This window comes from Alosa pseudoharengus, unplaced genomic scaffold (assembly GCF_046254945.1).
Source record: "Alosa pseudoharengus isolate Yale_2024_CS ecotype anadromous, Long Island Sound unplaced genomic scaffold, YU_APseudo_1.1 YU_APseudo_1.1_scf_14, whole genome shotgun sequence".
NCBI classification, from domain to species: Eukaryota; Metazoa; Chordata; class Actinopteri; order Clupeiformes; family Clupeidae; genus Alosa; species Alosa pseudoharengus.
Window position 1 is genome coordinate 24,805,907 of NW_027468609.1, and position 12,613 is coordinate 24,818,519.

The 12,613-nt window shown below is 41.5% G+C and overlaps 1 protein-coding gene across 1 annotated transcript; it reads right to left on the bottom strand.

Annotated features, from left to right (window-relative positions):
* Positions 1 to 319: 319 nt before the first annotated feature.
* On the bottom strand, positions 320 to 11,239 carry LOC143123142 (guanine nucleotide-binding protein G(q) subunit alpha). Its single transcript, XM_076284322.1, has 7 exons — positions 10,327 to 11,239; positions 9,154 to 9,338; positions 7,154 to 7,308; positions 6,439 to 6,567; positions 5,695 to 5,824; positions 4,402 to 4,555; positions 320 to 3,797 (listed from the first exon to the last, which is right to left on the bottom strand). Exons 1-7 carry the CDS (start codon positions 10,460 to 10,462, stop codon positions 3,607 to 3,609), a joined length of 1,080 nt encoding a protein of 359 aa, XP_076140437.1. The 5' UTR covers positions 10,463 to 11,239; the 3' UTR covers positions 320 to 3,606.
* Between the last annotated feature and the right edge of the window lie 1,374 nt (positions 11,240 to 12,613).

Genomic DNA, 12,613 nt, shown 5'->3' on the forward strand with positions numbered 1-12,613 from the left:
GATTTAAATTCTTTGACACAGGTGCATGTGGGAGTATATGAGCATGTAACGTGTGTGTGTAAGTAGGGAAAGGCAGTACAACAGAACACAATCCATACATGGTGCAAAAGATTCAGCTATACAATATTGTGTCCTGTTTGTAAATAATGTTTAAACTGTGTACATTTATTACCTATTATAGACAAATTATTTATGGGTATCAACATACTATAGGCTACATACAGTAAAGCATGACTGTTTTAACATCTATGCTTACATTTTTAGAAAACACCTTGGACACACCGACATACAAATAAGACAAGGAGATTGGGGCTTGGCTTTTATAAACTGGAATAATTTATTCCATAACATTTAATTAGAAAGCATTTTAGAAGACTGTTCTAATGACAATGCTTTGAGAAAAAAAGAGAGATCTAAGGAATACAAAGACATTTGAGAGTGAAAAGCAGCACATTACGACTGTGAAGCCTTGTGCTGTGAATAAGAGATTTTTAGGGTGCCATTTCTTCTGTATACGAAATGGTAGCGCAAATAATTAGCATCCAAAATTCACTTCTTTTTAAACTCTTCTGAAACCCTGCAGGTTGTTCTATGCCACGGAAAGTACTGAGTGCACTGCGGCGGTGGCCAGGAGCAATCCAGATGTGCCAAGCCTCCTCCTACTCGACGACTAAATACATGAGACCACTGCTCAGCAAATGCGCATTCTGGCCTTTGTGTGTGCCAAAAAGGTTAAGTTGCAGTCCATTTCGTCCAGTGACCAACCGCAAAATAAAGAGGGAGCCATGACGTGGGTGGTCCCAATACGGTCCCAATGGACATAGCTGGCCAACAGTTATCTCACAGGTACACAGGAGTCCCGACACAAAAAAAGGCTTCAGAATTAACGAACACAGAAATGTCACATGCTTGCCTCTTCAGTAGTCCAGAGTATGGGAGGGAAAGGGAAGGGGGGGGGGGGGCGTGATGTAGAGAGAAAGAGAGAGAAAGGGAGGGAGAGAAGGAGTGAGAACAGCAGATGTGACTGCTGACCAGCAAGAGACAACTGTACAGGGCAGAAATGTTCTTTACATTCAGATAATACAAAGGTTAAACTCGTGTTCCAGAACTCAAAAAGTGGCATTTCCACTGAGGCCATTCCATCTGGTCCGTAAACGTTAAACAAAGGCCAATGTTTCAGCAAGTTGAACCATTGCACATTGGTGCATTTTGGGTCCCCCGACAGGAGCAGAACAGAGACCAACTGGGTTGGGAATGTAAGGTGGAAATTTAAGTATCTTGCCTTGCTGCATACATGCACAATGCACTGCTTTGATTAAGTGTGAAGAGAAAGCTTAGACTGTCAGTAAGCTTCCACACTTCAGGTCAAGCTTCCCCTATTCAATATCACTAGTACCTTGGGTTGACTTGACGATCTAATTATCTGGTCTTTCTAAAAACTAGCTTTGTTTGTCTTACAATACACCCCATCCCTCAATGTCTCACCCCACGTGATTCAACAACACAAAAACTAACACACAGTTCAACAATACAAAACTTCAAAGGACACTCTTTTGTCTCCAAAAGCAAATCAGAAAGCACGATTTGGCTGAGGTCTTGAGAGTGCTGGGGAGACTAAAGGAACATTTCTCTCCCCAATCTCTTTCGTTTTGTAATCGCTTATGTAGGATCTCAATACATGTACTACAAGCCCTTTTAGAATGGTACAATTTCCACTAATATTTCAAGATAGTCTTAATGCAAACACCATACAGTAACTATACCAGAAAAACAACTTTTGAGGAAAAAAGCCCTTTTAAAAGGAATAATTTTTTTCTTTTTTTAGAAAATAAAAAGCAACTTGCTCAAATGTGACAAATCAAACTGAACACGAAACAGTCAGCATGGCAAAGGGCTTGCACTGCCAAGATCCCACAACCTCACATCTGCAAAAAAAAAGTGTTTGAGCAAACGACCAGGTCGGTGGTCTTCGCCCATTTTAATTGACAGAGGCAAACATTCATCACAAATCATTTGAGAGAGAGAGAGAATGAGTTTGCGAGAATAAGAAAGAGAGTGCGAGAGAGAGACAAGAAAATGAGGAGCACCATTTCCTTCCACTGTTAATGTTGATTGTATACCAAGTGAAAATGTGACAAAAAAACAAAATAAACAAAAATAAAAAAGAGCTCCCATCTGGTTCATAATACTACACTGACAAAAGCATAGCCATCTGGCCTTACAGTGCCCAAATTCATTTGGCAAAATAAAAAAGTCGGAATGGTTCAGAGTATCATGTTATCACAGAAGCATTGCATTAAGTGTTGCAGACTATGAGGGTACTATGGAGTTGTACATCTAATATCTTAAGCCAATCCAGTGGTGAGCAAATACCTGTGCAGAAGCAGTGCTCACACACAGACATACTGAAAGGCTGACACGTCTGGTTTTAGGATGGGCTCACGTGACTAAGAAGCCAGAAGTCTGATACTGTGCTGAAGACGTTTTTTGTGATGCTGTGGAAGTTAGGATGTGGTACAACGTTAATGTGATTGTGATTTTTGTTGTATATGTGTGAGAGAGAGTGAGAGTGAGAGTGAGAGAGAGTGGTGGTAGTGTTGCTATATGCATTTGGCAAATATAAACAAACATATATTAAAACAATAAAAAGCAAAAACAAAAATGTGGCACATAGTTCTATTCAACTTCACACCAAAACAATAACGCAGTCAACCATACAATGTACACTCACTCCCATGTCAAAAAGAAAAATAAAGAGAGAGAGAGAGAGACAGACCAATGGATGCGGTGCTAAGACCTGCCTCCCGCATACAATCGATCATTCTCAACTGCTTCAAGCCTGGGACGGAATGCCATATTAGTCGCAGTATTTAAGTATACAGACAATTGGTTTTCAAACACACATTTGTTGGTCCTTCGGGAAAATAATTGTACATTTGTGTGCAGAAACAAAGCACGGATCAATTGCAGTTTGTGTCGAACATGTACACTCTTCAAATTTCAGCCCGGAGAGGAGAGCATAATTTAAGGGAGGAAAGATAACTTTATGGAACACACCACAGGTTCCTCAGAAAAGAAAATCGGAAGATTAGGGAACTTGGCGCACCGCCTCAGAGGCATCTCTCTCCAAGCGTTTCGTACAGTAAACGTCCACTGAAAATTGATTCTCTTTAAAATTGAATAATAATAACAACAACAACAACAATAATAATAATAATAATTAGAATAATTCAAGGTGGACCTTGTGAACAAGCTCCAAGGTGCAAATAAATAAGGACGCAGTAGTGTTTTGTAATTATTGATATCTCAGCCCCGATTCAATAGATTCTCACTTTTCAAATCAACGACATCAACGACACCTGTGACGCAACCAAATGCAAGAAAAGTGGGATGTCTTCACGTTGCGCGAGCCGTTTCCCCAGCAGGGGTGGGGTCTGATGTGATCTAGCTGTAGCTGACGAAGGTAGGGTGGGGGTGAGGCTCGGGGTGGGGGTGTGCATCCATCCAACCAATTCATACAGCGACCAGCTTCTTTTTAATTCCTTGAATATGGATATAATACGACTTGTGTATGTCTTCTCAGGGGTGAAGTTGGGTGTGTAGGGTCTACACGAGATTATACTCTTTGAGGTTGAGCTGCAGGATGGTGTCTTTGACGGCTGCAAAGACAAAGCGGATGTTCTCGGTGTCGGTGGCGCAGGTGAAGTGCGAGTAGATGATCTTATCACTGTCGGGGTTGAGGTCCACGAACATCTTCAGGATGAACTCTCTCCCTGCCTGAGCATCTCGCTGGGGCCCTGTAAGCAACCAGTTAAGAATGATTATTACTTCATTATTAATTGGTCTGAATGACAAAATCCATACCGTTAGATAAGAATTAAAACTAAATATGAATTGCAACTGGTTCATTACAACTGGAACATTCAGACCTACAGATGGCTAAATGAGGATTGGAACTGGTTAACTGAGAAGTTTACTTTGACTTTTACATTTTACCATTATGAAAGAAATAGATGAAGATATAGGTAAAGATATGTATGTAGACATAGGCATAGACATCCCTTAATAATTAACAAAAAACGTTGCATATTAAGATTTATAAACAAAATGTACAAAAATGTAGAACAAACTACAGTAATTTTGCATTGTGTATAAACCACGGGACAGTGTTTTATGCAAGTTAAAAAACAAAACCATATTAATACCATATTCACTGCCCCATGTATTAATTTCATAGCTGAAGAAATTTTGCAAAATCGATGTATACACCTCAGCTAATAGTTAGTAAGGACATCATAAACCCTACAACATAGCTCTGAAGATGCATCTTAATTTACATCTATGCATTTAATAGATGATGTAATCCCAAGAATAGTAAAATACAGGTGACAAATGACCAACCATCATATTCTGGGAAGTAATCCACCAGATGAGAGTAATTGATCTTCTCCTCCAGCAGATCTTTCTTATTCAGAAATAGTATGACAGAGGAGTTCTGGAACCAGGGATACGTTATTATCGTCCTAAATAATGCTTTGCTCTCCTCCATCCGGTTCTGTCAGGAATAACAAAACAAAGTATGACATTTTAGTACTTCCCAAGTTAAAAGTAAAGTCCAACCTGAGGTAGGTATTGCTCTACGACACATGAGGGCGCTTCACTGCCTCTGTGGACCTGGCCTGGCAATACCTGGCTTTCAAACAGTAGTTCTGACAGATTAGCTGTTTATGCAATTGTGAAGGCAACTGCTGAAATAATGGCTTAAACCCTGCTCCTCATATGTTCAAAAAGTCCTGATCACACATTGCCCTCTACTGGTCACCGATGGTTTTGTAGGCTGACGCGATATCAGTGATGCAGCTCCTAAAAAACCCCAAGCACTACATACACAGCTACCAACTGTATTGCAATTCTGCTCAGTCTCAATTTATGCACAGAAATTCTGATCTTTATCTTACAGCCTATATGGACATTATTGGAATTTAAATTATATAAGCATAAATTGGTTTTCAGATTAGATAAATGAATTATTTTACTGTCACACTGCTCAGAAACAACATTAAAAACAGTCCTGACAGAGATGGTATCAATACCAACAGGAGCTTCCACAACTACAGCTGTAGAATAACACATGATGACTAATTAATGTCAAAAAAGGAAAAAGGAAACACAATGACTTTAACAGGAACACCTGTTGATCCTTGAATTGAGAAAGAGAAAATACAATGCAAGCAACGCCCACTGGCATGGGCAGCACTCCCAAGACAATCTGTTTTGCAGCTAACAGAGCATGCGCGAGAAAGAGAGAGATACAGATAAAGACTGAGAGAGAATGAGAGGGCGTGAGTGAGAGATACAGTGAGAAAGAGACAGACAGAGACAGACAGAGAGAGAGAGAGCGAGAGAGAGAGAGAGAGAGAGAGAGAGAGAGAGAGAGAGAGACAAGAAAATGTGGAGCACCATTTCCTTCCACTGTTAATGTTGATTGTATACCAAGTGAAAATGTGACAAAAAAAACGAAATAAACAAAAATTAAAAAAAGAGCTCCCATCTGGTTCATAATACTACACTGACAAAAGCATAGCCATCTGGCCTTACAGTGCCCAAATTCATTTGGAGAGAGAGAGAAAGAGAGTGTCCTGTGTCAGGCCTCTAATCTCCCCCCTGCTGGCCACTAACAGGTAATGCACTCACTTCGTTGTCGGATTCGACCAGGACCTGGTCGTACTCGCTTAGCGCCACCAGAAACATTATGGAGGTGACGTTCTCGAAGCAGTGGATCCACTTCCGTCTCTCTGACCGCTGGCCACCCACGTCCACCATCCTGCAAGGCGGCAAAGAGTGAGCAGGTCAAAGGTCAGTCTGAAGTAGCCGTTTATGACGTTTCACTAGAGCAGAGGGCTTTAGAACCATAAGAGAATTGGCAGATAAACCTTTTTTTAAACTCAGAGTAACATGGAGGTTCCACTTTCCTCACGGGAAAGACCAAGAATAGACCTCTGAAGATCGCCTACAAAAAAGCTGCCATCTTTAAGATCCGGTATCTGGCGATTTTGTCCTATGGGAAAATAACATGGGGATTTTGAATTATCGCACCTGTTAAACTCTAGTGGGGATGAAAAAGTCTGAAATGCAGACATTTTCCTGAACACACTTTTGTCCTCTGCCTTCGAGTGGATACTGTGATCTCCGGTACGTGAAGGCGGCACACTTAGATTTTTTGCTACCCTAGATCTAACTTGCAATGCAACTTGCCATAGGTAGTTAGCTTCAATTAACATCCGGATCTCCTTATAAGGGCAAAGATGGCAGCTTTGGTTCCTTTTTGTAGGCGAACTTCAGTAGGCTATGGAGAGAGTATGAGGAGGAAACATTTCACCCCACATTACAGGCAGAGATCCACCACCCCATTCGAGCAGCGACGTGGTGAAGGGTTACCTAAAGATGACACTCTGAAGGTCAAATGGATACTCGATGATGCCTGTGGTGGGTACTCGCACTCTGAGGACATCTTGTTGGGTTGGTACGTAGCCAAGTTCAGCAATGCGATCCACTGCATTCAGGTAACTGAAGAGAGGTCGGGGGTGAAGACATTAACAATGAATCCCAGAATGTCCTTTACACCAAATGTGTTTCAACGGCATGTGAAAATTAGACTACGTCTTAGACTAAAATATCTATAAAAACATTTCAGATTTTGAATTGAAAGTATCCCAGGTTTAGACTAAATTATTTATGTTTATAGTTCTCAGCAGACTCTTGTCCAAAGTGATACAGGGATCCTTTTACAGTTTACAGTCCTCTTGACCCCTAATTATAACCTTTGACAGGGTGCAGACTAAGCCAAAAAAAAGACACATGTGGACTTGGACATTTACATATGACTGAAAAACAAAAATCAGACCAACACAAACAACCAACATTCAATTTCCCTACTTTTCTTGAGATTAAATCTCAGACTCTTCTTGTGCTCTGAATGGCCAGTTTACATGTTACTTAACAGGTAATTCCTCCATTTGAGTTCAACCCCAAGACAAGAACTAAAATTTAATAAAGCAGTTTTTGCTGCCAAATTCCATTAGTACTCAAAGGCATTGGCCAGCTAAATGACTTAATTAAATCACCGTGCAGGAAGAGGACGAGAAGCACTCACTATTTGGTCGAGTCGGAGAGCTGGTATTCCCTTCTCCGGTCATAGCACTCCTGGATTCCTGGGTCGTTCCATAGACTTTTAATGGCATCCACATAAGGGTTTACAAATGATGAGACCTTCTCTACATCCACTTCACGTACAACATTAGCGTTGCCCTATACAAGAAAGGACAGTGAAGGGGGGTGGGGGGTGTTAACTCCATGGTAAACACACTGGGAATCATGACATCAGAAAACTGCTGTTAAGGCCCACAGGAAAAACGACAGCCATTTTAAGTCGTATTGAAAAAAAAACATTGTGCTCACATACACCTAATGAAAACACTTTCCAAGCTGACAGCCATCATCTACTACAAGGCCTACTGCAAAATGTCTTACTACAAAAATCTATGTTACGTCTTGCAGTTGAGACGAAACCAGGTTTCTGTTTCAGTTCTCCAAAGCCCACGCTCACTACTGCTTAGCGGTGACCCACTACCGACAAACTTCAGACAAGAGTTTTGCGACACACCGTAACACTTTCTTCGGTCAGACATACGCACACACACACAAAAAAGGAGAAATAGGCTTGCCTTCGCCCTCTATCTGGAAATGGAAAAGAGGTGGCAGCACATTTCTGCAAGGCAGTAAATTTGTATAATTAATTTCATAGCTTGGGGGGGGATAATCTCATTAAGACGAGCGCCGTGATTAACCAAAGTGATTCTGCCCCCCCCCCCCCCTCTCGTGGCATTTGTCTCATGAGTTGGCCTACTTCGTGGCAAGGGTGAAGTCACTGGGAGTTTTCTGGCAATATGGATGTCAGTTCGGAGACACAGCTGTGCACATCGCACTATGTGCCTATGCGACTGCAGCTCTCCTACATAACAACAACGACATGTAATAACTTTATTTGTATAGCGTCTCTGGTGAGAGCCCAAGGTGCTTTCCAGACTCTGAAGTGAAGTAAAACCAGATGAAGACTCCAAATACAGACATAATGTGATAAAAAAAATAATAACAAAAATATAGTCTATGCCGTGAAATGAGGAAAGAATTAAACAAAGAAAGATTTACTTTAAAGCAACACCAAAGAGTTTTTGTACCTTAAAATAATGTTTCCAAAATCGTTTCAGTGGTTCATCAACTCGTAAGAGGGTGAACGGCACTTCTGCATTCGCTTCGCCGCCCTTTACTATGTAAGTTTGCCAGATCAGTTAGTGGATCTCTAGTTCGATGGAATGAGACATAAGAAACTACAAATTTGACATGCTTCAGATGTCGCAATACATCATACTTTTATAAAATCATACAACATACTCTACCTTGTCTGTGGACATCGTTATTTGCAAAGCTGGTGCTGGATATAGTGTGCGTGCGACAGAGGAAAAATAGCGTGCGTGTGACAGAGGAAAAGTGCTTTGGTGTTGCTTTAAGAATCAATTTAGGATCAGAATAAGAAAAATGGAAAAGTTTTAAAAATATAAAATGACTCCAAGTAAAATGAAACAAATACTTAATAATAAAATAACCCCAAAGACCCATAAATAAAACATCCAATAAACAAAAACAAATACTTTAAGAGACATATAGTGTGCAATGACAGCAAAGGTAAAACCTCAACTGCCCAAGTATTAAAATGTGTATAGCACATAGACTGGCCATTAAACTGGGTGGATTCATAGAGCATAATCAGAGTCAGAACTAGCTTGCGTCGCACCCTCCCTAATGTTAAAGGCCGGGCCCATGTCGCTACAGACTCCATATGCCCCACTGAACCAGCCCCTCCTGTAGCTCTTGGTCCTGCCTGCCTAATGTCTCTAGTCTAAAGTGGAATCTCCATAGGGTGTGAGTGTCTCACACACAGACACACACACTCTCTCTTTCTCTCTCTCAAACCACAGACCTTATGCTTCAGAGCACTCGCTCACAACCTCTGGTTACCCTCACGAGGCCATGCGTGTGTGTATGTGTAGGGTTTCCGAATGTCATGTACTTATAAGCCAGGAAGGCATCATGTACCTTGTTGTGCTCATACTTGTAGGGGATCATCAGGGTCTCCATGGCACGGATCATGGACTGTACAGAGGTGAAGATGTTCTGGTACACCAGCTTGATGAAGCCTTTCTTGTCCTCCTCGGAGTAGCCCGACCCGTGGATGATCCTCATCTGCTTGATAAAGGTGCTTTTCCCACTCTCACCAGTCCCTGAGAGCAGAGTGTAAAGGTCAGAGGAAATCCACAAACTGTAGACCATAAATGATGAAATGTACTCCACACAATCCCCCCTAAAACAACAGCAGCAGCATGCTAGTTGGGAAGTGGCAAAGAAGGACCTTCACTATATTTGCCATACTGCTAAACAAGTCCCACCTGCCTTTAGGTATATTATTTATGAATACCAGAGCACTTATGGTGTTTTCCTGTTTGGCTGTAAACTGATGGCATCTATGAGAAGAGTCGATAGTTTCTTAGAATTTCAATATAGGTGCCATTGGCTACAAATACCCACATGCCAATAATTACAGTAGCCCCGCTCCCCTGGTTTACTGCACCATATACTGATCAGGATATACATGTGGTCTGGCATGGGTTACAGCCAGTCACATCACATAACATAAGAGATTTCGTTGGTGACAAAGAAAAAAGTTGGTAAAGGTTGAGTAGGTAAGTGTGTGTGTGCGTGCATACGGTTTAATTGCACTACGCCCATTACTTCAAGGGAATAGCTTGTTTTGAGGAAGCAGCAGTGAGCATCTTATCCTGATGGATGTTAAGTAGTAAACAGGCTCCTTTTAAAAACACATTCGACATGTATTCTACCCAACCGTGCACGCGACATATCAGTAGCCTATGTCAGTGATTAACGTTGTCTTGTGCGTGTGGCTAAACCTGAATCCAGCAAAGCACCAAAGGTTTGTGAACACCCACACGCTTACAAATAGCTGAGTGAATACTCATGTAATAGCCCAGCAAGTTAAAAGATAAAAGATTATCGGGCCCAGCTGTAAATTCATGTCCATCTCGGAAACGTGCTGTTTAAACCACAACAGCCATAGCCATAATTACATGTATCTAGCTGGTCCTTCAACCACCTTATTTACATGCACAAAAGTTTTGCATAAATGACGGCAATCACTGCAAACAACATGTCTTACAAGAGGAAAGAAATGTGGTGTGTTTCACCATTCCATACCGAGTAGCAGTAGCTTTAGCTCTCGACGGGCGTCTTTCTTGTCCCGGCGGAGCTGCCTCTCGATTTCGTCGTTGATCCGCCTGGCTTCTTTCGCCTCCTCGCTGAGGCAACACGCCATTATGGAGTCCAGAGTCATGATTCTCCGAAAGAAAACGCTATGGGTGACTATTTTGCTTGTTTAAGACTTTTTCAAAAAATCCATTGAGGAAAAATAAAACAATGCATGGGTGTATTGCCACGCAGTAAGATTGTTTTTATAGCCTGAAGAAAATGGATTTAAAAATTCGATTCATGAAATTGTCCACGAAAATCATAGAAAACCTACAATTTTTTCAGTGTGGGTCATCCCGACTGTTTCAGGTTCTTCTGCCCAGAGTCTCACCCAACCAAAGAGTGCAATCCAAGTCAGTCTGATTTGCTTTTAATTCTTACTTGAGCAACAGATCCTTTTGGAATACTGTCCCCATAGTCATCCGTTCTTATTAGCTGTGGTCTTTCAATCTTGTCAGGTCTTTCTTCCTCATCGATTGTTTTCTCTAACGAAAAAAGGCGACGATCCTTTATCTTGCGTTTGGAAATTAGTCAAGATAGAAACAATCGCACGAAATAATCTGTTATATTCAAGTCTTTCTCCCCAATAGCTCGACTCCGGGCGTGGTAAAGCTGAATATGGCGGACTTTCACTCCAATTCCCTTCGAACCACTAGACTGGAGTACAGTTATCTACTGGAAAATCCAATGGAAAAAATACTAAAGCTTTAGAAACATAACAGTTTTGAGCATACTGTACGTTAGTTTGATCGCATACCTGAAAAATATGCTGTGGCATTTTGCACCCGGTTAATTCCTGTTGAAGTACCTTCGATTCCTACTTTTGGCTATTCCATATGTAATTTCATTAAAGGCACCATCCACTCCCAGCCATGTGACGTTTTGAACCGAGGGGTGTGTTTGGCTGGGAGGACGACGCTCTGTGAGGAAGCAGTTTGACCCAATGTGTGGGAAATACGACACATCAACAACTTCCCAAACATTCACATATAGCGATGCGACCCAACAGCATGTCCGAGGTCCATGTTAATAATATAAATGTTGACTATAGACACTGGTAAGGTAGCCTAATGTCTTCAGCATGTTTTTTGTAATCTTTTTCTGACGAGCAGTAGGTTCGTATAGCCCCCCTAAACAAAACAAATGCATAAACTGAGGCTATGGATACACTGATGAATGGAATGTTGCTGCAACAAAGTATCGTTTCGGGTCGGACATTAATGTTTAGGGTGTTGTTTTAGGTAATTTTTAACCTACTGGCATTTGGCATGGACTGCGTGATGACAGCCTGGTTGTAATTGACAACCATTCCACACCTTGTACAAGCCACTTAGGTTTCAAGCACTGAAATTGTGTACGCTTGGAGGGGCCTTCCTACGCCCGTGGAGCAGAGCAGACTAGCCTACTGTAATGTCCTCGGCATGTCTTAACAATATCGGTTAGGCATGCACCGGATTGACCCTGGGTTGTTCCATTTACCTATTTCTCCGTGGAATGGAGGAAGTAACTGGCCATCGCCAAAGGCATTGTAAAACAGAACTGTTCGATATTTTGAGAAAATACTTGGGTCAAGACTCGAGATAAACCATATACGCCGACTTAAGGCCACATTGCATATTTAATGGTCCAGTTGGCGCTGGAACTCCCTGCTGACGGGCACCAGCCCACAGAGACGAGACGACATCTCTCCGGGTAATGTGCCATAAATCCCTTGGCAATAAAGATCAATGTGACTAGTAACTTTCCACTTAGTGTCAAACTCTAAAAACACTTTGAACTTAAACGCATTACAGGTAGGCTAGACAGGGACCAATCACAGCGCCTCTGAGAAATGAACTGAAGCAAAACTGAGGTCCATAAAACCAAATGCAATATGCTATGTTGTGTACATTTTCAGATAGGCTATTTACATTGTGTGTATTTAAATCTTCGATTGTATAATAGAAGAAAGGTTTTTGTGACCACCTACTGAGGCCCATCCAAGCAACACCCACTCCTGTGACAATGCTGCCATCTGTTGTCTTTAGAGAAGGCTGCAAACAGCACTGTTCATTCAGGAAAACGTACATCCGGGAGAGCAAGCCGTTTCAGGAAGCATTGTGAAATAATGACAGCAGTGAAAATACACATGCTAGTAAAAACTAATCGGTAATTTTAATCAGAATGTGATACCAGATAACTAAAATAGGATACCAAGTAATTCATCTGTATAAACAGTTATCTGATTGTGGTTTAC

Bases quoted from the DNA above. Each gene is read 5' to 3' on its own strand.
- LOC143123142 (XM_076284322.1), bottom strand. From the start codon at position 10,462: ATGACTCTGGACTCCATAATGGCGTGTTGCCTCAGCGAGGAGGCGAAA. The intron at 6,568-7,153 runs GTGAGTGCTTCT...ACCTCTCTTCAG, and splicing joins CTCTCCGACTCGACCAAATA to TTACCTGAATGCAGTGGATC. The intron at 5,825-6,438 runs GTAACCCTTCAC...GCCGCCTTGCAG, and splicing joins CTTCAGAGTGTCATCTTTAG to GATGGTGGACGTGGGTGGCC.